Source organism: Amia ocellicauda, chromosome 6 (assembly GCF_036373705.1).
Source record: "Amia ocellicauda isolate fAmiCal2 chromosome 6, fAmiCal2.hap1, whole genome shotgun sequence".
In the NCBI taxonomy this organism is placed as follows: Eukaryota; Metazoa; Chordata; class Actinopteri; order Amiiformes; family Amiidae; genus Amia; species Amia ocellicauda.
This window is the reverse complement of record NC_089855.1, coordinates 26,728,998-26,756,959: the sequence shown is the minus strand read 5'-3', so window position 1 is coordinate 26,756,959 and position 27,962 is coordinate 26,728,998. Positions and strand designations below refer to the sequence as shown.

Here is a 27,962-nt window from a genome sequence, read left to right as displayed (position 1 = left end):
GTTGGCAGAGATTGAACAGTTCTGTAAAGAAGAGTGGTCAAATATTGACAAATCTACAAGTCAAAGGTGCTTCCACCAAGTATTAACTCAGGGGGGTGGAGACTTCTCCAATTACGATATTTCAGTTTTTTAATTATATATTTTTAATATACATTTGTTTAAAATAAAAGCATGTTTTCCCTCTTAGCAGTGTGGAGTATGATGCGCAGATATATGGGGGAAAACATCCTCATTGAAATGCATGAAACTCTGAGGAAATTACTTTCTATGGACACTGTATATGTAGATAAGAAATAAAAACAAAACAAAAATCTAAGAAATCAAATGCTGTAGTTTACATATTTGGTAGATGACAACACACAACCTTGTGAAAGCTCAAGTAGCAAGCTGCACTCATGGGAGGTGAGAGAAAACAGCTCCCTGGGGACTGGAATTGGGGTTACACAACCACTGACCCTATTCATCTTCTCTTGACAAGTGCCTAGCTAACATTTTACAGTCCCAACTACACACGCCATTCTGAAAACTAAACATATAGCAGACTTTAGAAAAAAAACTAGAATATGCATAACATATTCCTGTACAAATCAATCATGTCAAATATTAAAAATGGAATCTACAGTATATTATTATTAGTAATAGTAATAGTATGATACTGATGAGAGACGTTTATTAACCATATGGCATTTTGACAAATTGGATTGTTATGTGCTGGAATTAGTGAGAGAGCAAAGGTTCAATCTTAAATAAAAAACTCTAAAAACGTAATTCACCCATTAGAGTGGACAGTCTATTTATACTTTAAGATTGAAGGGCATCTGTGGGAAGGGAAGTGTCCCCTAACAGTGCTGAGCCTTTGACTAAGCAGAAAGTACCGATGCCCTGTAGTAGTTGTTCTGCAGTATTATCCACACGCTGTCAACCCCAATACTTCTTACCCATTAAGATTTGACATCACCAGTGTACAAAATACTGTGGCTTCAGGTAAGCCAAAGCGGATTGTTATAATTACCCCCACACCACCACATAGCAGCTCTTACACTGAGATCAAAACAAGAGTATTTCAATCATGCATGCTCTCTGGTTTACCATTGGATTTAGCTAAATCTGTGTTGGACAATTTTATTATGTACCTCTAAGTTACCAAATTATAAAATCCAGGAAGTATAATTCAGTATTTACAACATGCCACCTCACTAACGACATCTGAAATACAATACGGGCATTATTATAACATTATTTAGCTAACCACCACAATTAATGTACATATCACAGCTTCATAGGCTTAGTTTATGTGCTTCGAACCATTTAATTCAAGCAAGTTGTCTCACCAATAATTATGTGTTGAGATATTTCTGTATAAATTCTCTCTACACATGAAAAACTTTTTTTGTGTGTGTGTGTAGAATGCATATGAAATCTAGGCAAAGCTAATTTGCATATCACTAATCCTTCCCCCGATCTTTCCATGACATTCTTGTGTAAAACATATTAAGCTCACGCAAATCGGAATTAAAAAGTATACAGACACGTAATTTTGCTTGAGTAACATTTTCTCAATATGTTTAAACACACAAATGGAAATTCAATTAAGAAAATGCCTTTAAAGTCACAAATGATATTAATAACAATGGTATTTGGGACTGTAGAAGTCAATTTTTTTACACAAATTAACAATACAGCCATGTAGCTGAACGGGAGTCTGGATGAAATTCTTGCATTGATTATCTATAAGCAACACACTATCATTATTATTGCCATTTGACTGGCAGTATAATTTTAAAGACATCTTCAGATATGAACACCAGAAAAGGAAAGGAAATTAATTATACACTTCCAGCATTTTGTTTCTTGATAATAGAAAGCTGTTATGTGTTCCATGATGACATTTAAAAAAGATATAAAATAAAATAAAGGACAATACGTCTTTGACATTCTGACATGCATTTATCCTCTCTCTCTCATTTCTGGGAAGAAATGTGTGCATGCAAAATTGTTTTAAAAACTGTCACACATTTAAAATTAAGAAAATAAAGATCTTCTGTTTGCATATGATGTTAGGCATAAATAAAAACATTTGCATCTTCTATCATGCTATACAAACTCAATATATAGAAGACGTTTTCTAAATATTTACCCAAATAAGCATCTCAAGCTAAATTATTAATTTCTCTTAATTCATTAGCACTCTTTCCAAAGTCCTCAATATTTTCAGACTACAATGAAAATGACACTTAAGCACAGAACCAACAAAACAAAACAAACAAAAAAAGACTTTAGAATAATGCAATTCCCCTATTATGAAGGAATATAAAATCATAGCATGTATTACCCTTTTAGCCTTGGATCATATCCTGTGGCATGAAACAAATTGGCTGCATATAGCATAAAGTTTCTTAAGACCCATAAGACTACTTGGGGTGCTTTGTCTTGACCCTTTTGTTTCAATTCCTCTTAGAGTTGCTCTGTAATGTTTAGATACAGCAATTTGGCAGGCTAATCCATCAACATGAGCTTTTCCTGAGCCCGACCAAGGAAATATCAGCTGGTATGTGTTTGGGTTACAGTCAGACAGAAATAAGTAAAGCACAGCCTTCTGACATGCTGGCTAACTGAATGAACTGAAGTCCAAGCTGTTTGTGGTGTATGAAAGGACCCATTGTTCTGCTAATACATTTTTTCCATTTTTTTTTTTTTTTTTTTAATAGTACACTCACCAAGCTATTCAGAATCAGTGGCCATAATAGGAACAAACTGACAATCAAAAATATATTTCCAATCTTTCCATTATAATAATAACAGCAATTTGAATTCCAAATGCATTTTCATCTTCTGAGGTGGCGGTTCATGTCAATGAATACTTTTGTGTTGTTGTTACTCATGTTTTGATTTTTTTCCCCCCTCATGAAATAGATAATTGAAAGGATAACAAGTAGCAGGACCTTTTTAACTCTTGGAAATCCTTTGCTCTGGGAATGTATTGCACTGTGCTTCTGTACTAACTAATTGGATTTGGGATTACTATCCAAGACTTTGAAGTATGTGAGGCAGTATCTTAATGACCTCCTCAAGCCCACACAGTACTTCTTTAGAGGCGGACTATTCTCCCTCTTGGAAAACATACTGCTGTGACCTGCGGATGAATGAAAATATGGTAATGGTTTTGGCCATCTGTCCTAAGGAAATGAATTAGCCTACAAATTCAGCACAACCACAAGTGGATCGAGGCCAAGCTGAAATCGGGCCATCTTGTTTAACCTATCCATTAAACCCGTCATCACACTGTAGCCATCTAATGAGTAACCAAGATGTAAAATCAACGAGAAAGAAGGTTTCTCCTAAAAATAGCAGTTAGAAATACCAGTTGAGGAAAGATTTCAGTAATAAAATCAAAACAGTCCTGGAAGAAACCCCAGAAACAGAAATACTAACTTACCATGAATGTAAAACTAGAGCAACAATTCTGACAGTTACTGTAACTTATCTTAACCTTAGAAGTCTTCAGTTAGAGCTTTCAAGTTATTAAAAAAATGTGTATGCATAATTTTATAATTTCACAAAATGGGACACCGTAGGAAGGGTCTGAATACTTCTGTAAGGCACTGTATACACACACAGAAACCAGATATATTTTAATATATGCATAAAGCCACACATGCTAAGCCTCAAATCTCAAGTTCTTTTTATTTTCATTTTCTTTACAGAGCACTGGTATGCTTGCCACCAAATAACCCTTACAACAAATTCTGAACTTTGCAAAGCTAAACGAAAATAGAACGAACTCCGGATATTGAAGTCTGCTCCGGCATTTCGTGGATGGGTAGAGACGAGGCAATTTCCAAGGTCCTCTGTGTCCAGCTTGCGTCTGTCATGCAAAAGTTAATCTCATAGGAAATGTGAGGATATGCTTTGTTTTTATTTATTAAGAAAGATGATTTCAATTAGTCATAAAGCCTGTAGTGCTTTGCAATAAGAAGCTAAAAATTACATAATGTTGCCTTGGGACCAAAAGAATTTCCACTGGCAAGAATATTGAATCCTGTGGCTTTGCAACCCTGTCTGCCGTCTCCCAGATTTATAACGATTGGTGTGGTTTTCTCTAATCTGTACTGTAATTGAAAATGTTAGGAGGATGTGTCTGTTGGTTCTTCACATAGCATCTGCTTCTAAAAGGATGCATTTTAATGCTCCATTTCGTTAAGTAAACTGCTAACAGTGTATATAGGATGTAATTTTACTCTTAGCTGAAGTATCAGTAGGACAGATCAGTTCAACAATGGTCTCAGTATCATGTACTGTATAATGCTTATTAGAGAGTTGATCTAAAAGTGTATATAAAAAATATCCTGTTACTCAAAAGAGCATAGCTTTCAAATCATTTTTCCTCTTGCTATTTATTTAAGACCTATTTATTTGGCGTCATGGTTTGATGGTATATTCTATACATGGTTTTTAAGCTGTACCATATATCTGAGGTTCAGAGCACTTCAGTCAGTTTCAGATAAAACTCTTCAGTACATATCCATTAGTCTCTTCATTATACTGAAAAGCCATTTCTATTAAGTGTATACTTAGGAATCTGGTACACAAATTAGCCTAGAACTACAGACTTATAATTTTCATCAGTATTACTACAATAAACATCCTCTCTGTAAGTTGTTCAGCTGGTTGAATCATATTGTACATCAACAATTTACATGTAGTGCTGATTAATTGCTTAATATTGTAAATGTCATCACTTGGTCTCTAATAGCTAATACCATTCTAATTAATTAATGCATTTTTCAATATAACATCACACTTCTAAAAGTGGAAGTCCACTTAATGCATACCTTTACTGACAAGCACAACCTACTTGAGTGTAGTCAACTACATTGGTTAAACATGAGCTGCTACTCATACACTACCACTTCCATGGCAAAAGTTTGAAGCCAACTGGTTGGTTTTCTAATGGGGGAAAAAGAAAAAGGAAAACAGAAAAACAAAAAAAAATCTTTGACAACTGATTCCTTTAAAAGCAAGCCAGCAGAGACCTTCACAAGGCATGTTGTCTCCTTAAATCTTTCATCCAACACTAAGTTATGGTGTCAAGGCTACCAACTAACATCCATATTGACATTGATGAAATTACGCAGAGTGGCATCATGTCTCCTGAGGTACAAGCTGCCACAAGCGATGAGCTAAAGTGCAGGAAAACTCCCATTTGCTGTTTCAGTAAGATGGTCCTCCCCCTCACACAAGATTATCCTTTGCTACCACAAGCCAAGGATCAAACTGAAGTACTGTAAATTTGATCGGACCCTTTTTAAACAAATAAAGCACATTTAAAATTGTGTCTGAGATGATGAAGTGCATCATTCAATTATGAAAGGCTGCTTCTTCATTGAAGGAAGTAGACAAAAAACTCCTTGTCTGTTGATTGTCAGAAGATATAAAAGCAGAAAGTACAGGAGTAAAACAGCCTTAGGGTCAAACGCCTAGGTATGCAACAAATCTGACAGAATGGGGACAAACACTTAGGGATGCGCCCAACTTGCCTCCAACAACACCAAAACAAAAAAATATATTTATGATTAAACACAGGCTTCAGGTAGGTGGCTCGTGGGATGCAACATTTTTCACATTGAAAGAACATGAATATCAATGGGGAAAAAACCTTCTCAAATTTAAAACGGACTGTAAAATCAGTTCATTCCTTACAGTTTGTGAAGTTTTCCGCAGGTAGTTTCATACATCTAACTACTGAACAAGATATTTGCAATAGGCTTTAAAATAGGACAATAAAGGACTGCATTATTATTAAAAAGTAATTTTAAAATTAGATTTACTGTAACTTGTTTTAAATCAAATTATTTTCTTAGTGTTCAATATGTGTACTATAATAATTGTAAGGACTTAAAAGTCTCTGTAACAACTTGTAGATCAAATCTCAATGAGTATTTCTGGTACTGGAAAAACTATTTATGGTTTTCAGAGTCTTCCGAGATGATTCAATGTCTCAGAACTCGATTCCCAATTAGTGTATATTCAAGTAATTCCCGCAATTATAAGTATAATTTTGCCACTGCAGTGTCACCTCACCTGCCTTCAATGCCATTCCATTTCTGAAAAAGACTAACTTAAATTCATCTCAGCTGCGAGATAAATCATCAATACCACAAGTGTCAAAAGAAGCAGAGAGCACCTTTCCCTATTTACTACCATCTGTTTCTAAAGGCTGGAGGAATTCTTCCAATTTCATGCTTGCCTGCATGGTTTTATTTACACTAAAACATCATTGTACTAGCTCTGGAGATAACGCCTCAAGTCATTTTTTTTTTTTTCCCTAACAGTTCAAATCTCTCTGAAATCATTTTCCCAGCATACATCCCCGAGAGCACCATTGGCAGACACTGGTTTGCAGGCAAGTCATGGAATACATAGAATAATGGAAACTAATGCCCTGTCCAAATCTGGTTATCATCATACAAAATACCCTGAACTATTTTACAAGTACTGTAGTGTGCCTTTCTGTCAAAAATAAAAATAAAGCTGGTACTGTATGTTGGTTTTTCAGGTACTGTTAACTAGGTCATGGATCATAAGCATTGTGAAATGTTTGCTAGTCCAAAGTATCTGTCTTACTCACTTTCCATCAAGTCTTTTATAGCAGTCAACAAATGCAGATTTCACAGATTTTTATTTTATTCTGACCCAAACCAGTTGCTTGCCTAACTTCCCTGTAAATACGCCGAGACTTCCTTCACAGGCGCGTGCCAAGGCTAGTTCTCACAAGAGCAAACAAAAGCTGAGGGATAAGAATCAAATTGGATTGGAAAATGTATGCAGAGGCTGATAAAAGATGCAGCGAGCCGCCGAGGTGCGGGGAGAGTTCATCTAATGAGAGCTCAGATGATATTGGCTAAGACAAGTTTTCCTCTCCTTTTCCTTTTCTCTCCTCTATCCAGATATTGGAGTAGCATCTAGGGGGCAACGGGATTGGATTTAGATTTCAGTCCACGACTACTGCTTATATCTGTCCCCCCAAAATACCTCTGAAAATACAACTGACAACCACACTATTCTTCCTACTACATAAATATGCAACATGCAGCTGTTTATATGAAATGTAATTAAAAATGTAGTTTATTATTACACCCACCCCACACACACACACACACACACACACTTTAAGACGTTTTAAAATATGTTGATGCAAGGGCTGTACAATACTACATATTGTGCAATATTAATTTACCACTGAGCATTTATTAGCTGGAATTGCGCTGAGAACATTAAATTCACTTCTTCCAAAAAGCTAAGAAGGCACCCTACTATAATGGAGTTGTTCTAACTCCTATTCATGTATTCATGAATTTATTAAGCTGCCTACAGGGAAGTATTGCACTAATGAAATAGCTTGAAGAACAAGTAATGTTTAAGTATGTGTTTGTTTGTAGATTTACCTACTTCAACCTATCCTAGATTTTTGGTTGGTTGTTTGTTTGGCTGCCCTTTTCTCGCATATATTCCTTTTATGTTGTACTTTAATATCAAAGAGCCATCTTTAGCTCTTAGTGCTCTATTACATAAATAATAGGAGGTGTGAAATAGCATTGCTAGAGGGAGAAAGCCAAGCAATTCAGCAATGTTTCTATGCCAATGGAGCTCAACTTTTGACAGAGAACAAAGAAATTACAGTTCAGACCCTCTTCCTACCAGCGCCATTTCCATGTAATAGTGCTGGTAAAAATCACAAAAAAAGGAAACATTCAGTGTATTAATAACCCAAGCTTGTGTTGTTTATTTCAATATGTGAAGCGCTCTGTGGTAAATCTGCTAAGGGCACTATACCAAATAAAAATGGATCTGCATAGAATTGGCCATTATTCATTGGTAACATTGAACTAAATAACCTGTTCTTAAATAAACTTAATTTAAAGGTTAAACACCACCTACTCTGTGTTTCTGTGAGGTTTTAATTGGCTACACCTTTCTCTCTACTAGTTAAATGTAGAAGTGTATTGGTATGCGTCTACGTCAAAGGCACCTTAGTCCCATTGATTTACAACATATTTCTGGTGTTAATTGGATGGATTTTGGACACTTTTAGGAGGGTACTGTCATGGCAGACTAGGTTAAGGTCATGCTATTGTCTTAGAATAAATTAGGCCAGAGAAGCACTTAGGCATATAAAGCTGATACATAAAGAGACAGAGTTACTGGAGCTGAAAAGGAAAGGAGAAGGAGGGGGAAAAAAAAGTGTAAGCCTCAATGTACCTAAGAGCTACTGACAGCCCAAGCCAGCCTTGCCAGCTATACTTAGAGCTAATAAACAGAGAAACATTTTGTGCACAGGGGGTCAATGGAGACTGAGTCAATTCGTGTCCGGGTATTATCATCAATGGCTAACCTGCAGTTTGCTCAGCTATTCTTGGGAGGAACAACAAGGCCCACTGATGTAGCTCAGCAAAGTAAGATCAGGCAAAACAATTGTGTTCCTAAATACGCTCAAATTCCTAAACATCTGAGGGGACCCCAAGTGGACGAACCAATAGAGGTGCCAGTTGAGCTGTTGAGTATAGACGTCACTGGCTGAGGTAATGACAATGCAGATTGTGACCGGGATTCCCCATTGAGTGGCGTTCTGAGCTTTCTTTTACTTGCTACACAACAGAGATTCCTGTGGCTTAGCAGGCGCTTGTGAGCTTGCACTGATATCAGTTCCTCAGAGCTGCGTTAGTTGTTCTTGTGATTTGTGATGTTGCAGAACTTCTGTTTGCACTGAAGGCTTGCAGTGTGTGAAAAGGAGCAGATGCAATTCGTAGGATCTGTTAGGTGTCTGTATCGCTTCATGATTCAGGGTGGTAAGTCAGTAAAATAAAATGGGAGGAAAATAGTTACTAAAAATGTAAAAAAGATCAAATTAATCTATTCATATGAATACACATCCATGATCATAAATGATTTTACTAGACTTCCATTGTAATTGGTTTCAGACATAAGCAACCCTAACATCCAAACTGTATAGTTTTCTGCACACACACAAACAGCCAGAATTGGGATCAATTAAGGCCCACCAGTCTAAAAATGAAGAGCACTGGTATCTTAATAGAGTATAAAAAATAAATAAAATGAAAGCTTGCTTAATATTTAAAATAAGCTATAATGTTATTTGCGTTAAACTATAGGAACAAGCTTTGATATTCTCTCATGCAAGAATCATAGAGCTGCTGGTTCCTCTAACAAGTGTGTGAATGTGAAACAAACAAAGAACCCTGAAATGTCTCAAGTAAAATGAATCTGCAATCATCAAAAAAAAAAAAAAAAAAATCCAGCAAAAGCAGTTTAAGAAGTTATGATTCATTTAGGTCCACCATGTAATACTCAATCAATCAACTATGTACAGTTGAGGAGTTTTTTTAGCATAAGGTTCTCTCCAACTCACCTAAAAAAAACAGTGTTTGCCAAATATACAGAATTGGGGACAACTTGCAGCTTATCAAGACCCACTCATTAAACTTTCATTTGTCAAAAAAAAAAAAAAAAAATCTATGAAACATTCTGCACAACACAAGACTACAAGAGTACCTTACATATTTTATGCTAATCTGTACTCAGATCAGTTACCCATATTCCTGTTTTCAGTGCTCTGGGTAGAAAAAAACTTTTGATTTAAGACATTCCAGGCTGGTTTCACAGACTTATGCCTAGTCTTGGATTTCCAAATGTTATTTTAGGTAGAGTAGTACAACACTATTGCCAATCAAAGTCTGTTAAGCCAATAGGAAGAGAAAACATTTCATTCCATTTGAGAACACTATCTGAACTTGAACTGCTTATATTTAGACCAGTTTAGATGCATTTGTAAAGTTCTAAAGATATTTGCAAGTACACTTCATGACATTTTTGGAGAATGACTTTTAAATGATAGGAGATACTTAAATGAAAACAAATTATGTATTTCTGACAGCAACACTTTGAAGTGGGTTGTCCTGTTTTTCAAAGTCTGCTAGAAAACAACCACCTTCGGCATCCTGTGAATATTAGAAAACAAGGAAAGAAATCTTGATTTTGCAAGACAGATTGTTTCATTTGTACTTGTTTAAGGTTTAGGACTGCTAGTGGTTTTTTTTTTTATTATTTATAATTCTCATATTTGTTATTCTCCCCGGAAATAATAGTTTATTGTTTATCCACAAGACCGGAATGCTGAGATTCTGACATAATCATTCAATAAACAAGAACTCTAGTGTTGTTACTCGAGATGTGTTGAAATACTCTTGGGTATCTCACTGCCATGTGCAGTTCATCCTTTCAAAAAAAAAAAAAAAATACACTGATTTAAAATCAGTATGCACATGTCTGCAGTGTTTACCATCTGTACTAAATCAAAACAATGATGAGGCTTTCATAATTTATTTTAGAGATACTTCTTCCAGTTATGCCTCAGTTGGTTTAATTCATCTCTGCTAAAATAACACTTCATTCAAGAAAATATAAAAAAAAAGGATCAAATTATAAAATGTTTTCTTTTTTTTCCTTTTTTTTTTCCTCTTCAATGTAAACTTTCTTAAAAGAGTCCACTCATGAGACATTGTAACGGGTAGGTCACCAGTTCATATCCTGGTTTTGCTTGAGTACCAAAAGGGATCATCACATTGTCTTTAGGAATCCCATAGGCAGGGCAGTAACAAATCACCTTAGCAGGGCAGAGCGGGCTGTATTAATAGTGGCTGTCAGACTGTGCTTAACCCGGGGCTCACTAATTCAACAACACACATTAATTGGGATCAGGTGGATGAAATTATATAAGGTTACAAGGTGAATAATACTTATAATGGAATCACTTCCCTCATTCATGTACAGGTTGTAACAGTTTGAAACATGAAATATGGTATTGAAACCAAAGCAAAGGAACACAGTAAACAGGTAGTTTAAGTTTGTGCTAGCAATGCAATCCTGCTTTTCCTGGACAATGTAAATCAATTTAAATTAATTATCTTACTTTATTATAAAAAATAAAGTATAGTGCGTACCTCTTTGATATGACACTGTTGTTTAGTGGCAAATCTAGGCTATGTCATGTAGGCTGCCTAATTAAACCATTTACTGATAATCAATATCCCGATTAATCATCTCAAGTCATTCTATTGAGGCAAATTGGCACGTTGAAAGTGTACTGTATTGATTTCTTAATTGTGAATTTTATTACTATAATTGCAGTTGCTGCAGGGACACCTAGGGCATAGCAGTTGAATTAAAAATGAAAACAGACACATAAAACACACATGTCCAGCACATCAATATTTTCTGAAGCAAACTGAAGTAAACACAAATATTCAAGAGACGATACAGTGTATGTATAAGCACACTGGCAATAGATTGTATTGGGTCACAAAGCAATCTTATTTGTCTGTTGTTAGCATTATTGTTAGTTTTTATGGGCTTTGTGCGATTTCCTATGCACCATTGCCTTTTTCTATTATTTTAGTGAGCAGCCTCTTCACAGACACATTTTGTGGTTTATGAGTGTTGGTTGGTCTTGAGCTATGGGAGAAAATGTGTGGGCTCTAGCTGTGAAACTGTAATGCCCCGTAGGATCAGACGGTTTTAAATGAAGAAGCTCACCCTCTTGTCTCTTTCTCTCTGAGGGTACAATCCAGCAACAGTAATTGCCATTGTATTGATTTATTTCAGTTACACATTCATCAAATTAATCATCCGTATGGAAAACATATTGCAAAATACATAAACTTTACAATTGTAATTGATGTAAACGTGTTCTTAAGGTGAAATGCAAACATGTTATAAAAGAATGGAGCAGAAACTCCATTTATCAGTTATACTAAGTTTTCAATTAAATCACAACTTTGACCCACACTAACTGTAAATTATAATCCAGTATGTGATGGTGGGCATTTTTATGAGTATAAGAAAGAAAAACTAAGTACAGGTTTGTAATTTGCAATTAGCTGGTGGGTCAAAGTTTTAATTTAATCTAATTCCTAGTTTTAACATACAAAGAAAGATTAAAACAATATTCAACAAAAGCATATCATTCCCAACAAAGGTAGACCACAATTCAATAAGAAATGTAAAATATGTATTACACTTGCAGATGTTTTCAGAAAACCCTCTTTGCAAATCAAGCTGCCATTAAACATGAAATAGAAACTTAACAATTTAAATCATTTTCTTCTAATTCAAAATACATTTGAAATCTGTAATGAATACACTGTATAAATACAAATATTGTGCATTTAAATTCATAATAATGAAATCAATTAATGCTATACGTGATGGAGCAAGGCCCACACGTGTTTAAAACAGTGACTCTTCTAATGTTTTGAGTCCTACTGTGAACTATATTAGACATTATTATACTACAAATAGACTGAACTGTTATGGCCCATCTTAAATGCATGGCACCGCACACCGATTAAAATGGGGGGTGAAATATTAACTTACCTCTGGCTTTGTTTGTGTGGGCAGCCATGTTTTGTAAGGACAATGAGGCCATTACAGAGGCCATCTTTCTTAGGGGTTTATGCCATTCCTCTACTATACTGTTCCTAAGAGGGGGCCCAATATGTGTTTCTTTGTTTGGAAAGTACATTATGTGTATTTCTTTTGCACTTTGGGTTCATAGGTTTTGTTTTGTTATTTTTATGTAACAAAAAAACATTGATTTGTTTCTGTTGGTAACTTATGTATGATTTTGAATCTTTGTTCCCTTATGTTGGGAAATTGATTGGTCTGGGGGAGGGCCCCTTGAAACAAAAGGGTATAAAAGCAGGCTGTGAGTGCTGGTGCCCAAACATTAATCCTGTTTTAGGATTTATTTACTTTTTGTTTTTCTCTTTGTTCCATCAATGGTCTTACATTTATTGAGATATATCAGTTTGTTTCTTTTTGTTACTACCAACATCAATAAATGCTGTGTTTAATGGACACTGCTGCTTTTGCAAGATCTGTTCCTACCTTCAAAGCACCTTGCTGCACGGCCTACCACACTGCACCAATTTCCTTAAATATACATTTGTGTGTATGACAAATTAATACCAAAGGAGCCTCTCAGTGGATAGACCTAAAATTCCACTGCATTTCATTTATTTAGAAAGAATACTGAAATATATACCTGTGCATTGTCTGCTTAGAGTAAATTAAGTGCAAATCATATATCTGTACATATATCACCAGCAGACAGTATTAAAATATACACTCACCTAAAGGATTATTAGGAACACCATACTAATACTGTGTTTGACCCCCTTTCGCCTTCAGAACTGCCTTAATTCTACGTGGCATTGATTCAACAAGGTGCTGAAAGCATTCTTTAGAAATGTTGGCCCATATTGATAGGATAGCATCTTGCAGTTGATGGAGATTTGTGGGATGCACATCCAGGGCACGAAGCTCCCGTTCCACCACATCCCAAAGATGCTCTATTGGGTTGAGATCTGGTGACTGTGGGGGCCAGTTTAGTACAGTGAACTCATTGTCATGTTCAAGAAACCAATTTGAAATGATTCGACCTTTGTGACATGGTGCATTATCCTGCTGGAAGTAGCCATCAGAGGATGGGTACATGGTGGTCATAAAGGGATGGACATGGTCAGAAACAATGCTCAGGTAGGCCGTGGCATTTAAACGATGCCCAATTGGCACTAAGGGGCCTAAAGTGTGCCAAGAAGACATCCCCCACACCATTACACCACCACCACCAGCCTGCACAGTGGTGACAAGGCATGATGGATCCATGTTCTCATTCTGTTTACGCCAAATTCTGACTCTACCATCTGAATGTCTCAACAGAAATCGAGACTCATCAGACCAGGCAACATTTTTCCAGTTTTCAACTGTCCAATTTTGGTGAGCTTGTGCAAATTGTAGCCTCTTTTTCCTATTTGTAGTGGAGATGAGTGGTACCCGGTGGGGTCTTCTGCTGTTGTAGCCCATCCGCCTCAAGGTTGTACGTGTTGTGGCTTCACAAATGCTTTGCTGCATACCTCGGTTGTAACGAGTGGTTATTTCAGTCAAAGTTGCTCTTCTATCAGCTTGAATCAGTCGGCCCATTCTCCTCTGACCTCTAGCATCAACAAGGCATTTTCGCCCACAGGACTGCCGCATACTGGATGTTTTTCCCTTTTCACACCATTCTTTGTAAACCCTAGAAATGGTTGTGCGTGAAAATCCCAGTAACTGAGCAGATTGTGAAATACTCAGACCGGCCCGTCTGGCACCAACAACCATGCCACGCTCAAAATTGCTTAAATCACCTTTCTTTCCCATTCAGACATTCAGTTTGGAGTTCAGGAGATTGTCTTGACCAGGACCACACCCCTAAATGCATTGAAGCAACTGCCATGTGATTGGTTGGTTAGATAATTGCATTAATGAGAAATTGAACAGGTGTTCCTAATAATCCTTTAGGTGAGTGTATATGCAAGTTCGAAAATATATATAAATATAAAATACATAAAGAAAAGGCTAACCGGCGCATAAGGCCTAATTAAAAATTAAAAAAAGTCAAACACAAGTCTGTGTGTTTTATTGTGTTAACTTCCCCAAATACAACATTTGATGATACATATTTCAACCACTGTTCCTAAAATGGTAAAACATTGGCATTGATTTACAATTAAAATAAATAAAAATAACTGCTACCTAAGAGCACATGCTTATCTGTGTTTGAGATCCTACCAGTTTCATTACTAACCAGTTACAGTATACTTACAGTGTGCATTGTGATTTTACTACAGCATTAGAAAACACTATCTTCAGTAATTGAGTAACACAAATATTATGTGACAAACACTTGCCCTTAGACTGACATAAAAGTTGTTTTAGAGGCATGTTGGAATGTATCTGTTCTAACAAACTCATTGTGGTTGAAGGTAGTTTCTAACGACTGCAAAACATGTTCAATCCAATTCTTCCAACACAGGTCATTAAACCAGTCAACAGAGCTCAAGAGTTAGGAGTTTCAACAGTGCCTCGTGCAAATGGTTTGTTTTATGATTAACCTTGATCATTAATTAAAGGTTTCTCCTAGTTTTCAAATATTTACCTACTGAATTAAAATATGCAAATTCTTCAATTCATTGAACAAATTAAATCTAATTGAAAAAGAGAGCAGTTTTCCAAAGTTAATAGGTTGTTTAAAAAAAAAAAAAAAAAAAAAAAAAAAACCTATAGCACCTGGAACAAATCATTCACCTTTCATCATCATCATCATCATCATCACATATTTATCACTACCAGCTGATTTGTCCCAGGTCTTTTGAGAATTTATTTGCTCATGAATGTTTTAAAAACAGCAGCAGGTGTAGCTAGTTATCGATGAAAGGTTAACAAGAACAAGGTTTAACCTCCTTTAAAGTCAGGGTAATAATTAAGCTGCTGTATTCTGGCATTGTACACTTCTGAAGAGTTTATAGTACTATACTGTATTTCAGCTACTTTACAGATATTTCAATATTTTGAAATATTGTATAATACAATATTTTTTAAAACAGTTACTTTCTGGGATCTGTATTCAAATAGTTGTAATTACTTCTTTTATTTAATCATTTTACAGATAATAGTTACTTTTCACAAAGCATACTTAAAAATATACTTCTGAGTCTGATCACGCAGTTAATATCACTAGCATGATTTTTTTGCTTGTTTTATTTATTTTTAAACCAGAACAGTTCTACTACATAGTTGCTGTTCAGGGACGATGGTTTATAATGCTTTACTTAATTTATTATTTTAGCACCTAGAACACAATCATGTCAGTTTAAACTGTAAATAGATGATCCACAGTGCATGTGTTAATCTCAGGCTTTTAATCTGGGGGTGGAGGGCATCGGTGTAGGTAAGTGCAGAGTGAATCCGTGGGAATATATGCTTTTATATAAGTAGTTTGTAACCGGAGTTCATCCTGTTGTTTTAAATTCTGTGTACTTCTCTGCACAAGGGGTGGTATATAGAAATACATTTGTATTGGATTACAAAGTGCTCCAGTGTGCTGAGCGAATGCTGTGTGTGTGGCCAGTATGCACTGGTTCCCTGCTAGTTGTATGGCTTCAGTCGGGTGTGAAGACTGGCGTGATTGGAGAATGTTGTGCAGGGTTACATGACTGTATGTGACTGCTGTGAGCGATTCCTGCTGTGATGCAAAGTGTAATACGCTGTACACTGCTGGCTGACATGCTGCTACACTTTGAGTTTTTAATAAAGTTTGGATAGGAATGTCCTTTACCCCCTGGACCAATAGTCTATACTGGGTTTTTCCGAGATCGGTATAATAAGGAAAGCACTTCTGAGAGCCTCATAAGGATCTGTGAGGGCCACCATGCTAAAGGTAGTCTCCTTTGTTGTATTATTTTATTATTATTCTATCTGGTATAGAAGATTCTGGTGCAAAAGATTAAGTTGCAGGACAGATTGTGAAGTGACCCATGACTGCATGTTCATCTAGGGTACACCAAGGGCCTGATTAAATGAAAAATGTTTGCAAGATGTTAGATTTAATACCACGAAAGTTTAGCAGTGTGATATGCTTTTGCAGATATGCTGCTAATTCTTCAGCAGACATTTTTGATTAAAATCATCCCCAAAGTCTTAGGCTGAAGACACAAGATTCAGAGAAGCATTCAGAGAAGCCTTGAACACGAAACACACACGGATTTCCAAGGTATGCAGCACATGCACATTAAGGTTTCAATTAAATAACGAGTCCATCTTGTGGGACTGTAGGTCCGTGCTTTAAACAGCATTAATCATCACTGGACTTGAAGGCAACACTACCAGGGAATGATCCCAAGGGATTAGTACACTGAGGAGATGCTTTTGTGAGTTCTGTATATGAACCAGAAAATAAAAACGACCCAGGTTTGAGAGGGAATTACATTTTTGTCCTGCATCTTATTTAATCTGACCCTCATGCTTGCATTAATACTAATATGACTAATGCATTTCAAATTACTTGGAGACACAGTTGTTATGGTGGGGCTGTGGAAAACATCGTCAAGAGAATGCTCAATAATGCATCAAACAGATTAAGAAAGCAGTCTATAATGAACATGTGAGTTAAGGGTTTCTAAACAGACGCTTGTAAATAGAAATGACAGAAATTAGATTATCTCGAGTTTATGAGGGATGGGATCAAATCCCAAGGGGGCGAGTTTGCTCGATGTGAAGAGAGGAATGGTATTATGTTCAATAGCCTGGCAAAATAGGAAGCTACGGAAGATCGGGCAGAGCAACAAAGTAAAGATTACTGACCCAAGGCTTGGATAAAGTGCAATACAGACACTATCATGACAAACAATGAACAAACTCCTATAATCATTTTAGAAAGGTGAAAAATCCTGGGCAGCCACGATATATATAGGCCTATATATTGTTAATCTCTAAAGTCATAAAATCTCTGATATAAATTCAGAGTTTTTGTTGAGGGCCCAAACATCCCGTCTGACAAAAAAAAAAAAAAAAAAAAGATTAATGAGTTTTGAGATGCTGACAAATCTGAACTCCGGTATAAAGCCGTACTTTATGCAATATTGTCTCTCGGTTATACTTTGGAACAATCTCCATCCGTCTATATAATTAAGTACCAAATAAAAAATACCAATGGCTGCCGAATGCCTTCAGGAGACTGTAAAACCTGATGAATTATAGATATTACAAAAAGCTGTGTTCTTCATACAGTATGTGGAGTCTGAAATCTTTGGCCCTCACACTGAGAAAATGGGAAGACATTGTTGAAACTAGGTGATTATGCTGACGTTAATCTTCATCTGGTTTCAATCTGCATTCAGCCATACTGTAATGACTGTAAAAGCAGCTCTACTGGAAATAAATTTGTACAACAGGTGCTTTTTGGAAAGCTGTAATATCCCCCTCCTTCAGCGTCCAACAAACTCTCCCATCACACATTTGAAGCTCACCGCTCCCTGGCAATCAGAGATGACAGACCCAAATCCCAGGCAAAACAGAACTTGCTAGCTTTTAGGGATAAACTGTTTAAATATGTTGAGCTCTGGGAATAAACACTGACTGGTCTAAAAAAAAGAGAGAGGAGAAGATTGCCTTTTCTGGTTTTAATCAAATGACTTCTAAAAGTCACACCAGCACTTTTGAAGCATGTGTCTATACTATGACATGTAATTTCAAAACAGTAGAGCCATATCAACATATTCAAGTACAATTATCCACTATTATTTTTGATTTTAGTTAACTTTCCCAAAACAAAGACATAAACCAATCATAAAATAATAGAAACTGGCCATATTGAGGCATATTGGCCATATTGAGGCATTGATTTTTAACTTGAAAATGCACTGGGAATTCTGTCAAATGGGAGTTCATACATTAATATCTTTGATTTATTAAGATGATTTTTAATTTCTGACAAAACTATTTACACAATGTTAAAAATATTAATATATACAGCATTAGTTTCTGGCTTTCACTACAGGAAACCAACAAAATACACAATTTACAAACATTCATATTTGTCCTGCAAAATGTAAGTATTTAAAAATGTCAAACAAAAATGTTAGTATTTGACATTGCCATTGATAGCATATCTTCATTTCCCATCTTTCTTCCCCTGTGAGCAATATTATCCTACCGGGGAAAAAAGAACATTATGAGTCAAGTCACTTGGGTGCCTAACAGAATGATATACAATCTTACGGGAACAAAGATCATAGTACGCACTTTCGTTATTATGCCTCCACCTTTTTTCTTTTTTCCTTTTTTCGCCTGGAATGAGATTTCAGATACATTCCAAAAAAAGAGCAATTTATATAAGGTGAAGGTCAGGTTCTCTTGCCCAGCTGTTCATGCAGCAACAGAAAATCAAAAGAGAAAGCGGTTTTAAAAGGCACGCTCAGACCTGTAGACAGGAAAAAATATGAGAAGAAAAATAAAGAAAACAAAAACAAAACAAAATTAAAAAGAAATGGATGGCCATAAAAGCAGCTTCCTAGTACATTCCAAAATATGATTGCATGTCATTTCACAGGTCAGGTGAAGTGTTCTTGTGACACCCACTTCTGAAATCTGAATTGCAACTCAGAGAAAATGAACACCTTTTTTGAGCGCATTTATCTAGTTCATTTTTTATATGCATATTTGTTTTATGCCTAATGAATTGTGTTTGAATCTGCAGAAGAAAATGCATTCAAAGCCAATTCAAAGCTGAAAGTGATAAAAAAAAAAAAAAGTATGCCTGATTTTGATTGGAACTAGGAGCTGAACAAACTGAAAATAGTTTTTTTTTGTTGGTGCGTTTTAGTTTTTTGTCATTTCACATTAACATTTAGTTTTGAGCGTAGGTACAGTTAGAGGGGAAAAATCTGACACTTCGGTTTGAGAAATAAACAAGGTTAAGAGTGTGACGTGACTGGTGTGTGGGCTAAAGCACGACAAGCAAGGGACGGATGTGTTTGTAGAAAGAAGTAGCAAGAAGATCCATTTCCATGAAAAAGTGAAGCTCAGGCAGAGTGGTGGGAGACTCGGTAGTTTGGGTTTCACATCTCACGAATCTCCGTCATTTTCTCGTTTGTCTGGAAGAAACGAATGCGGAGGAGGAATACTTTTTAACCCCTGTTAAAAACCCCTTGGGATGTTCATAGTTTTAACGTGGCCATTGGGAAGCAAAGTATGTATATTTATTTATTTTCATTAATTCTACTATCTGGAAAAAGTACCGGACGCCATGGTTAATACCACTGCTTGACATGGAGATATTTTGGATTTCACTGAGAAGCTGCTTTTTCAGCACACAAGCAGGTCAACTTCTCTACTCTAAGATAATGTATTCACACACAGTATTATAAAAACTGATGAAGCCTAACAAACCATAAATTTCTAAGTGCGAGATAATTATGGATAGAGCCTGTCTGTTATTGATTTTTTATTACATTTAAAAATTAGGCTACCCAAGGTTAACTGCAGATGAATCAGTCACTGATCTCTGCTGCCCCACATTGTATTCTTAATCAAATGCCTGTAATTACATTTTCCATACATTCTGATTTATCGCCATCTTCAATTTTGTATTAATGACACGTCGCTCTATTAACGCACCTTTTTGCTGCCCACTTTGACTGCTCCAGCTGAATGAAGAAAAACAACCATTAGAATTATAGCCTTGCTCAACTATTACACTGATAGGACTCCCTTCCATGCCCTTAATGGGAAAACATTTTTCCCAGGAGTGAATCTAAGGTAGCTGATGACTGTATCGTACAGATTACAGAGCTGCAGATACTGTGGAGGTGGGGATTATATCTGCATTGTCTACAAAATAATACTTTTCAAAGCAAAACAGCATACAAGCTGTTTTCCCACCAGGTATTAGAAGACGACCTGTTCAGAGTTAAGACTTTCTTGTGGGTTAATCCCATTGTGTCTAGATGTGTGTCATGTATTCTATCTGCATAATTGTCTGTATAACAATGTAAATGTTAGCCCTTTAATGTATTATTACTACTATTGATACCTTGGAGACCGTAATCCTGTATGATCTCCTACGTCTGCTCGTGTTCTTCACCCTCTCATGTTTTATACTTTCTTGTTATGACTCAAAGCAGCATTTAATCATGAAATATGAACCAAATAGCCCTCAATTTAATTAATCTGTTCTGAAAATGTTACATAAAAATCATAAATTGTCAGAATATGATAATTTGAAATGAAATCGTCATATTTTGCTAAAAACACTACAGCTTTTAAACTTTTTTTTTTATATAGAAATAGTTGCTTAAATTGAATGTTTCCCAGCACTTCATCTTGCAAGCTTATTCTGACTTAACACCAGCTACTATTAAGTGTTTAATGTTTAAAGAAGCAAGGCTAAACATCTACTGAAATGCAACATTCAGTTACGATAACAATGAAGTGATTAATCCATGTCTGATGTAGTTGTAAGAGGATTCAGTATTAGTAGGTGTTTTGTCCTAACATACTCTCTCTTCCAAAATGCATTAACTTGGTAAGGAAAAATAAAATGTATTATTAAACTAGAAGATTATGTAAGCCTTGGTGAAAAATAGTATACAATAGTAAGTAAGTCAAAATCTTGAGGGAAAAAGGAAAACAATTTTATAATAGTCTAAACAGGAAAAAAAAAAAAAAAAAAACACTTAAAACCCTTCTCGCAAAGATAATTTCTTCCCTTCCTTTATATAAAAACATTACAGGGCTTTTGGCATATCATTTTTGTCCCTCCTCATTTGGTACCAGTGGGAAAAATGTCCTTGCTTGTTGAAACGGAAAAGTTTATACCACCAAATAGTTTTACACCATCTTAAAATGAACATTTTCTAAGGTACACAAATGCATGCAGGCCAAATATGTGGTTGTATAAGCTAGAAACGGACATTGAACCCATTTGATATTCATTATTTATATTTTCATTGCTGACCAACCTATCTATATACGTAGAGTAGTTTTGAGATGACATTCTTCCCGCATAATCATATTAGCCCCTTGTCATCACTAAAATGTGTATTAAAGATTTGCACTTTCTAATGCAGCAATTCTAGGTTGTTGTTGTATACAGGACATCTGTCGGAGGAGAAGCACATAGACGTTATCATGGCATCCATGCCGCCGAATACAAAGATACTATCCATACACGATACAAAACTAGCATTTTACTAAGTGGCCTGCCATAATAGGAGCATTTGACAGCACTGTATACTGTTCTGTCTGTGACCTTAATCCCCACCCCACCCCCAGGAATAATGAGAACAGGCACCACAATAGCAAATATCGGTCCATTAATGTTCAAATGATATGTGATGCATCTCACATCGTTACAATTGTATGTGCCAGATTTCATAGCCCTGCCATGATTGCTGCATAATCCAGCAGAGGGAAGTTTATCACCATCTCAATCAACATTCCCACGGATCCAGATGGCTCCTTGTTAGAGAAGACAATGATACCCATGATAGGTGTATGTGAAACAACTGCGGTGTAGTAATTGTAACCAGGCCCACAATTCCACTGTAGATATTTATTTGTTAAAAAAGATTAATGTTGCATTGTGTAATTTTACTCTTGCGTGGCTAATTTATGCAGACATTTGTTTTCTATCATTCCAAATTGATAGATGAAAATATACATGTACGATTAATGTACACCACTAATTACGTGTTGTCTATAATACATGTAGATAAACTGTAAAATAACAAACACACACATGTTGTTAAAAAGGAAACAAGGGACATCTAAAGTGATTTGCACCACTCCCAATTGTCTCTTATGTCATTGAAAGTAATGTGTAATGTCCTTGATGGAAAGTTCCAGAGAAATCATGATTCATGTTTACTTGAACTGGAAACTGCTTGGATGGGACATCAGATCAGATTTCCCAATGTACTGTTGTTAAGTAAACTACAAAAGTCCTCACAAAATTGATCCACATGTTTGTGAAGCAAAATTGGACATTCTTAGGTCTTACCTCATTCCACTTCTGTTTTCATTTACCCCGGCATTAGCAGGTACTTTAATCTTAATCTGGTACTTTATGTGACAGAACAGCTCTGTACTGGCATTTTGTGTCAAAGTTTTAGTTACTCACTACAAATCCATCTGAAAAGATTGCTCAATAATGTATTCTGTATTTAATAATGCATAAGCAAAACAACACACTACAACATTCACAATACGTTTTCATAAAACAATCCTAAAAAAGACATTTGTATTTTAAATAATCCAATTCACACATGCTGCTCATTGCATTTATAATGGTAACTGATGTTCGTAAAATATGTGTGTGGTGTAGTTTGCCTGGCTCTTATGTTTACATGGGTCCCAGTGCAAAATAATTGCTCTGCTAAAGGCAATTTGCAATGGGCTTCTGCAGTTTTTTGTACTGTACCTATCCTTACATCAGCCCCATCATCTCAAGCCTAGTTAGGGTAGTCTGATCAATCTCAGACTCCTAGCTGTATAAACAGGCCATCTCTTTGTGCAAATGTTATAGCTGTCCAAGAAGCATCCAGCTGTAAATTAGTGTCACATGTGGAACATGCTAATCCACTAACTTCAAAATATTTCCATTATCTTATTTAGTTAGTCTTTCTTGGCCAAATTAAATTAAACACGGCACCAGCGCACTACCTGTGTACATTTGGACAAACAAAAGTGTCATACAGTATTATCGTGGATCAATTTTAATTAAAAACCAATAAATCATGACACTAAACAACAATCTAGCATGTGTGCATGTTTATACTAGAGGGAGAAATTAAAAAGTAGGACATATTTTGAACCATACGTCTTCAAAACTTGAGCTATACTGCAAGATGAATTCACAATATGACAATGTCCTCTCACACAGCTTAATAAATACTTAGTACCTATGCCAGGAATTTTAAACTTTTAAAATTGCATTAAAAAAAAAAAAAGCACCAAAGACTTTAATATTTCATCCTTATGCTTACACAAATGTCAACAAGATTAAAATGATTTAGTGCTTGTCATGATAATATTAAGGCAATATACATGGCATAAGGGTTTTCCAAAGGATTTCAAAAGCCTGGACTGTTAATTCTAAACAAAATGGATTATGTGGCTTCAGAAAACTAATCCATTCAGTAATCTAAGCATCATCCTTTACTAGGAAAAACAAAAGCATCATGTAAATTTAATTGATTGTCTTGTTTATCCGATTCTTTGATTTTGGTAAATGTGTATTAGTATTCTGCATGGTGAATATCTGATGAGTACCACTTAGTGCGCAATTTATGATTTTAACCATTCGCTTTTGTCAGCACTAGTTCACTTTTCTAAGACATAAGTGTCTTAGATTACAATGTAATTTAATACACTTAAACACCATTTGTCAAAAAAATATATAATATATGCACAAAATAATATGACATAACCTGGTGGGTGGATTGTTTGCAAAATATGAGGCCTCGTTTCCATAAAGCTTCTTACCATACTGTGTACTGAATAAGCAATGCTGCAGCTTCACAGTTTAAGTTCTGCAACAGATTCTCGCATTGAGGAATTTGACAATCAAGTTCAAGCAGACAGCGTGTCTGCAGCTCAGAGGCATCCAATAACCATGGCTGGGTTTACACAGTTAGACTGACACAAGTATGCAATGAAGCAATCAGGCACAACTTACAGACCTTGAAAGTCATCCACAGTGCTGTCCCACCCCCCCACCCACGCCATTTAATAATTGTTATCTCTGCTTTATTTCTCTCTGAACCTCTGACTAAATCAGGTCTTCATCTCCAATATGCAGATTAAAGAAAGTGGTGAAATGCTTCCTGTTTCCAAGCATGAAGCAATTCAATACATGTAGTTGCTGCCTTTCAAACAGACATTTTAAACATCTTTAAGACCAACGTGTTTTGAAATTTGGTTTGTAATGCATAGAATACAGATTATAGATTTAAATATGATCACAGCCTAGATATTAGACAATACTGGCATGCCTGATAGTAAACTTTATTTAATAAATACAATACATATATATCTTCATTTATATTTTATGACAAAATCAATTTTGAATACTACAATCGGGGGGAAAGCTAACCCATCAACACTTATATGGGGACTTTTCCTGTTGAGTTGTGCAGAAAATATATTAGTTTACCAGTGAGCCTGGGTTTGATATGTGTACAGGCACCACACCTGATTGAATAATCAATTATTCAATACCATAACCTTACCACTGACAAATTAGACATACCGACTAGAGGAACTAAAATGCATCAGTACATTAATGTTAAAATATATAAAATAAATAAAAAATTAAACTATATTTGAATACTATTAATCAATTGGTTATTATAATATTTAAATTATTTTCATTAAATTTGCTGAACTCGCTTCTCAATTTCAAAGGATAAATAAGTGTAGGAAGTAAATCAGTTTGGCTGTACAGCTTTCAATCATCATGATTTTGAAGCATTGTTCTGTAAACTGAGTGCCGAATAATGTAATATACTTTGGTTGGCAAGTGCCTGCAACAACCGAAAAGGTTGCTTAATAGTCAAAATCAGTTACCACCTGTGATACCAAACCCTGGAAGATCTTCGCAGTCTTTTGACATTTAAAATTTAGCCCTAAATTATGGACTGACATTTCATCACAGTGATTAATTTTAAGGATTAAAATGATTACTAAAAACGGCAGAGAGGAATATCACACAATAAAACAATGAGGCAGAAAGTAACTATGACTATGTACTCGGTACATTATTTTGTCATGGATGACATCAAGCAGAAATGCACCACTTCAGGCAGACGCCAACTCATCTACGTACCAATTTGCTCTGAAGTATTGAATCAGATACCATATAATCTTTGATATGCAGCCTGAGTTCTTGTTGTAGGCATCAAAGAAAATTGGCCTTTCACATTTCACTACAGCCTTTAAAAGAACAATTCAAAAATCCAGATAATTGCAGAAGTAAAGATGGTGTTTTTTGGTGTAACATTTTTATGAACACATGCCCCAAAATGTGACTTACCATCAAATTTTTTATGCCTTGACACAAAGGTTGTCCGTAATGTGTGACTTGTTTCATCCACCAGGTCTTCAAATTCCAATTTACTCTGCTGGCTCAATTTGTCTTCCATTTCTGAAGTACAGCAAGTGTATCCTTGGGAACAGATGCGAAGATGTTCACCTGAAAAAGACAAGGAGTTTCCACCCTTAATGTCTTTTTTTTACTGTTAGAAGGCAAAACGTGCAAGAGGGAGAAAAGGGTTTAGTGAATGGCAGAATAACAAAGAACCTGCAGTGCTGCATTTTTCTTTCACAATATGCTAAAGGAAATCGGTCAAATCATAATGTGGCAAGCAGAGAAAGAATACTGAAGAGTTATAAATGAGGGGTGGGGGACTGAAAACAAAACAAAAAACTTCTACTGTTACAATTCAGCATGGGAGCATGAGAAATTACTGCAGTAATGATTACTTTCCATGGTAACGCCATACAATTACAACTTCATGCCACTATGCCAGTATCATAAGCCACATATTGTTAGTGTAAGGAAATCTATCTGAAAAGCAGCTCTGTTTTTACCCTTGAATGTTACCTTGGGTGAAGGTCATCATTATTCACTTTCCTGGGCCCTAAATATTATTCCCAACATACATATATCTTGTTTGTTCATTTAAGCAGGTGTAATTGATCCTTAGAGCTACTGATCATTGACTATTGAAAGAAACAAGAGCTAAGTCATTCCCACGTATGGGCTCTGAACTTCACACCATCCACATCCATACTGGCTTGCTGCAATGTAATCATTTCTTGTGTTCAGTGAAGTGAAAAAAATGAATTAAAAATAGACAGCTGGAAAGTAAGTGCTGTTTGCATGGGTTAAATAAACGCACATTGTCCTTTAGTGCAGTCCTTGGGAATCCTTCACCAATATTGCATACCTAAATTGTTCAACTTCCAACTAGATTGTCAAATGCTGGATAAGTTAAAATCAATATTTAAATAAATAAAAGATAATACATACATTAAATGCAAGTCATCTAAAGTTCGCAAATGCTTTATAGCAGTCAGATAAACCCATTCCAATCAAAAACAATAGTTTTGTACTATTCTGCTTTGCATTTTATATCTCCCTTGAAATTAGGAAGAACACATAATAAATGTTATGTATAACCTGAAGTACTTAGTTTAATACTGAATGTGTAACTTGTGTGATGGAATTTAAAATGTGCTATATTTAGATCCAATTAAAGAAACTCATCAGGGGAGGTTCATTTGGATTATGTAACATTTAAAAAAGCAAGATTTTGTAGTGATTCATATAAAATGTTTTTCGCAGGGAGAAATAAAAACACCTCCCAAAAGCTGAATCATTGTGAAGTTCAGTTTCCACGCAGTGTTGAAGAGTGGCTGTTTCAGATGCCTTACATCTCACTCCAACAGTCAAGTTGGAGAAGGAAAAAAAAGGTGTTACAGCATGTTTTCCAGGCTCGGTCAACATGCACTTCAATATCTGCAACAATATGCATACAAATAGATGGGCAGATTCACAAAAACACAGTTAAATAAAAGACACACTCATACCAAGCTGCCTAAAGAGATCCTTATTAAATCTTCATGGATTCCTTCAGAGGCATGCTCCACTACATCTCAATGTCAACTCCAGAAGCATGAAACTTGATAATGTTTATTCCTGCTTGGTTCACACTTCAGGATATTAGCCACAACAGGGATTTAAACCTGTGACCCGATGAACAACAGCGAGATGCACCTTTCCACTGTTCTACTTCACATTGTTTCGACCAGCTGAAGTCCCTGGAGAGGTCCAGACTTTCTCTTCTGTAATTCAGTTTTATTCAATATTATTAAGTATCAAGGTGATGTACGAGCCAACAAATAAAAAACAGATGGAAACAGCGGACACCTCAGAGAATATGATTAATTTTGATGCATTTCAAAATGCAATAACAGGGTCATTCAATTTAGAAAGGAATTGGGCATTTACCAAAGAACTTTACAGAGATATGAGCACAATTCATATTTCAATCAGATTGAAGTATTTAGTTATCTAAAATATGTTAAAAGTTTTAAAACCAAATTTAACATGAATTAGCATCATGTCTAACACAGAATCTTAATTATACACACATCAAGTATGGTAGTGAAGTGTTACAACATGACGTTTAGTACATAAAGTACATAAATTGCATTCATCTTTTTCTGCGAAACAGTATTGGTACATGATGTTTGGTGAAAAAAAAAAAAAGACTAAATTTGCCAACTTGAGAACTTCACCCGTTTTTTTTTCATAAATGATTCAAAAGAGTTCATGTTGTGGAGTTTGGGCATTTATTTACTATTTTAAATTAAATAAAGATCCTCACCCTGATGAATAAAGTGGAAAATGGAAGCTTAAAATGCATTACAGGTCTAAAGAATGTCAATAATAATATCCTTAATTTGCAGCACGGCTAAAATAATTTTCAATGACAGCAGCTCAA

The 27,962-nt window shown here is 35.6% G+C and overlaps 1 protein-coding gene across 1 annotated transcript in view; it reads right to left on the bottom strand.

Annotated features, from left to right (window-relative positions):
* gpc6a (glypican 6a) overlaps window positions 1-27,962 on the bottom strand; it is a 278,856-nt gene that overhangs the window by 194,408 nt on the left and 56,486 nt on the right. The window contains exon 2 of the mRNA XM_066706695.1: window positions 25,487-25,645. Within this exon, the coding sequence (XP_066562792.1) occupies window positions 25,487-25,645 (159 nt within the window). The remainder of the gene's footprint in view (window positions 1-25,486; window positions 25,646-27,962) is intronic.